General features: G+C 73.0%; 2 protein-coding genes across 2 annotated transcripts; one reads left to right on the top strand and one right to left on the bottom strand.

The window, feature by feature from the left end:
• Positions 1-228: 228 nt before the first annotated feature.
• On the top strand, positions 229-2,073 carry MNEG_14290 (hypothetical protein; the record flags this gene model as incomplete). Its single annotated transcript, XM_014037239.1, has 1 exon — positions 229-2,073. The coding sequence occupies one exon, from the start codon at positions 229-231 to the stop codon at positions 2,071-2,073; it is 1,845 nt and encodes a 614-aa protein (XP_013892693.1).
• A 982-nt stretch (positions 2,074-3,055) lies between these two features.
• On the bottom strand, positions 3,056-3,253 carry MNEG_14289 (hypothetical protein; the record flags this gene model as incomplete). The annotated part of the gene is made up of 1 exon (XM_014037238.1): positions 3,056-3,253. A coding segment is annotated over one exon (198 nt), but the record flags the coding sequence as incomplete, so codon positions are not given.
• Positions 3,254-3,671: the final 418 nt, after the last annotated feature.

Raw genomic sequence — 3,671 nt, 5'->3', positions numbered from 1 at the left:
ACGCCTGGGAGCGCCGCGCCGCAGCACCACCACGCAACGCCCCCTGCCGCGGCCGAGGAGACGCCCACTTCGAAACCGCCGTGGCAGCCGCACGGCTCTGGCGAGGTGGACGCTTTTGGCTACGGTGCCCAGCAGAACGGCGGCGGTTGGGAGCAGGTGCCGGCTGGCATCGCCGCAGGGCATGGGGCGGCGGAGGCCGTGGGGGGTTCCGGAGCAGAGGCGCAGCCAATGCCAGTGCCCAGCGAGCAGCAGCAGCAAGAGCAGCAGCAGCAGCAGCAGCAGCAAGAGCAGCAGCAGCAGCAGCAGCAGCAGCAGCAGCAGCAGCAGCAGCAGCAGCAGCAGCAGCAGCAGCAGCAGCAGCAGCAGCAGCAGCAGCAGCAGGGGTGGTACCAGGAAGGGTGGGAAGGCCAGGAAGGGGCCTGGGGCGAGCAGCAGGCGGCGGAGGGCGGCGCGTACGCCCAATGGACCCAGGAGCAGCAGCAGCAGCCGCAGTACACCTACGGCGCGTGGGGCGAGCAGCAGCACCAGCAGCAGCAGGACTACTGGGCTGGCCAGCAGGAGTATCAGGCAGGCCAGCAGGAGCCGCAACCGCCGGCTGAGGTGGAGGCCCGGGTCGGGGTGACACCAGAGCAGCAGCCGCACGAGCAGCACCAGCAGTTGGAGCAAAGGCAGGAGCAGGAGCAACAGCAGCAGCAGCAGCCGGCCTGGGGTTCAGCGCCGGGCTCGCACCAAGACGAGCATGCGGCCGCAGCAGCCGCGCCCGTGGAGAGCTCGGCCGCCCAGGAGTGGGGCTTGCAAGTGGAGGCGGGGGCGGCGGCTGCGGTGGCGGTGGCGGCGCCTGAGGATGGTTGGGGTGACGGCTGGGGCGATGAGGGCCTGCAGTTGCAGGGGCAGCTGGAGCAGCAGCAGCTGGAGCAGCAGCAGCAGCCGGAGCAGCAGCAGCCGGAGCAGCAGCAGCAGCCGGAGCAGCAGCAGCAGCAGCAGCAGCAGCAGCAGGAAGCGGAGGGCCAGAATGGGGAGCTTCCCCCGCAGCCCTGGCAGGCCGAGCACCCAGCGCCCGCCAGCCGCCGCGGGAGCGCCGAGTCTCAGCCCAGCACGGCCAAGGCCGCGGCGCGCGCGGTGGTCGCGTCCGCGCTGCAGCGGGCGCTGTCGCAGGAATCGTCGGAGCAGCGGCAGGGGGCGGCGGCGGCCGGAGAGGGCGCGGCGGCGGCAGCGGCGGGCGGCTGGGAGGGCGGCGGGGAGGGCGGCGGCGGAGGATGGGACGCCGAAGGCGGCGCGGGTGGCTGGGAGGACGGCGGCGGCTGGGGCGCGGAGCTCGGCGGCGCGGCTGCAGGGGAGGCGGGCGGCGTGGCAGCTGCGGTGGCGGTGGTGGCGGAGGGTGAGGCGTCCGCGGCCGGCGGCGGCAGCGCGACCCTCGCAAGCTGGGGCGCCGGCGCTGCGGCCGATGCGGAGGCGGACGCGGAGGGCGGCGCCGCCTGGGGCGGCGCCGACGCCGCCACGTGGCCGGGGGACGGTGCTGTCGACAGCGCGGGCGAGCAGGGTGGCCTCGAGGCCGCCGCGGACGCCGACGCCTTTGCTGCGGAAGCCGGCGCGTACGCCGCCGCCGAGGCCGCGGGCGCGCCCGCCGCCGCCGCCGCGGAGTCCCCCGAGCCCGCCGCGCCCGCATACCCGCCGCAGTGGCTGCGGCTGCGGGGGCAGCTCGTCGCGGCGCTGCCCGACGGCGGCGCGGACGAGCAGATGCTGGCTTGGCGCGACGCGTTCCTGCAGTATGGTGACTACCTCCTTGCCACGGTCCCCCTCCCCGCACCCGCCGACGGCGCGGCGGCCGTCGACGCGGCCGTCGAGTCGTCGGTTGCGGGCGCGGAGGGAGACGCGGCGGACGGGGCGGCGCCCCAGGAGCAGGAGCAACAGCAGCAGCAACAGCAGGAGCAGCAGCAGCAGCAGCAGGAGGAGCAGGAGGAGGAGGAGTTGCTGGTAGAGCTTGCTGCCGCGCAGCTGCGCGCCGAGGTGCAGGCCTGCGTGCTGGGCGCCCTGGGGATTGACGGGGAAGCGCTGCTGGAGTGCCTTGGTTGAGGGGCCGCGCGCGATGTGTCCCCCCTGTGGGAGCGGCAGGCGGCGCGCGGTTCGCGGGCTGCACTGTAGGGGCGCTGGGCCGGCGAAGCGTGCGGCTGCGGCCGTGGGCCCCGGCGGCGGCTGCGGCCCTGGCTGTGTCTGTTTCTGGCGCGGCGCGCATCTGCCGCTGCAGGCATTGAGGGCGGATTGCCGTGCCGGCATCGCTCGCGGCCGCCGCGTTTTGTGCGCGCCCTCTGGGTTTCTGGCTGGCGCGTTTCGCTGTGCGTTCCTCCCTTCTTGCGGCGTCGCGCGCGCGGCGGGGGATGCGTCCACGCTCTGCTCGGTTGCCGCAGCCTGTTGCGCAGTGTAGCAGGTCGCCGCGCGCGTGTGCTCGTTGCCTCCTGCTTCGTTCCTGCACATGGGGCCCTCTGCCTAATCTGCAGCCAAATGCGGCGCCATCAGACCTCCAGAGTAACACTGAATTCAAAAGTGGTTGAATTAGGGGCCCCTCGTCATGCACGCAAGACGAGGGAAGGGCCAGGCAGCAGCAGGGGCTGCGCCGGCTGCGCAGCCGGCGATTCGAAGTTGTGGTGTTGAGGGACCCAGGGTGTGCGTTGTGGGTAGTGCTTGATCTTGAGAGAAGGCTGGGAGCGGAGAGCCAGGCCGTCGCCTGCGGCAGCAGGCACGTCCGCCGTCGTCGTCGCGTGCAGCAGACGGCTGCGCGGCCGTCAACGCGGCACCCACACTGCTGCGCCTCACTCCCAGCAGGGCCATCTGGCACACAAAGCCATGGGACATGCGCTAGGCAGCGCTGCCCGCCCCAGCCCCGCCCGTGTGGCGAGCCGCATCGCGCCGCCGTTCGGGAGCCGGAGAAAGAGGGTGGGAATCGACCTGCGGCGGCCGCCGGATGACGAAGGTGGGGGACCGGGGGGCCTCGACGGGCGTCCCACGCACGCAATGCACGGCCGCAAATTTGAATCAGAAGTGCACCAGTGGGGGTGGCTCACGGCCGCTGTCCCGACGAGAACAAAATGAGGTTCTTTGCGTGGCCCTCATGCAGCCCGGCCCAGCCCTGCGGGGGGTCGCGGCGCCGCGGCGCCCGCAGCGCCAAACCCCACAAGGCTGTGCGGCTGTGCAGTGTTGTGGGGTCCCCGGTGGCAGCTGCAAGCGGCGTGCGTGGCAGCGGCGCGGGGCCGAGAGTCTGCATACGGGGGTGTGTTAAGTGGTGAGCGGCCGCGCTTGCGGCCCCGCAGTCCCAACTATTGAATTTGAAAGTCCCCGTCTCAACGAGAGTGGTGGGTGCGCGAATCACGACGAACACACTGCGCGTGTCGAGGCGCCGGGGCCGGGCGCCGCCGCGGGCGGCGCCCCGGGCCCGGGGTCAACCGCAGAAGTTGCCTCCCGGATGTCATGGGGGAAACGTGCTTGATGCAGCGCTGCGCCGCCCGAAAAGCGCGGCCGCGGCCATCACAAAGCCCAAAAGGCAGCAACAGAGAGGCACCTCGCTGCCGGACGCGCCGCGAGCCAGAAAGTGGGGCCGGCCGACGCGCGCGGCGCGCGCCGGCCCGGGGCTGGGAAGTTTCTCAGCTCCCGGAGAGGCGGGGCGCGCCGGCTGCAAA

This window comes from Monoraphidium neglectum (assembly GCF_000611645.1).
Source record: "Monoraphidium neglectum strain SAG 48.87 unplaced genomic scaffold scaffold04382, whole genome shotgun sequence".
NCBI classification, from domain to species: Eukaryota; Viridiplantae; Chlorophyta; class Chlorophyceae; order Sphaeropleales; family Selenastraceae; genus Monoraphidium; species Monoraphidium neglectum.
The sequence above is the reverse complement of the archived record's forward strand: the minus strand, read 5'-3'. Positions and strand labels throughout refer to the sequence as shown.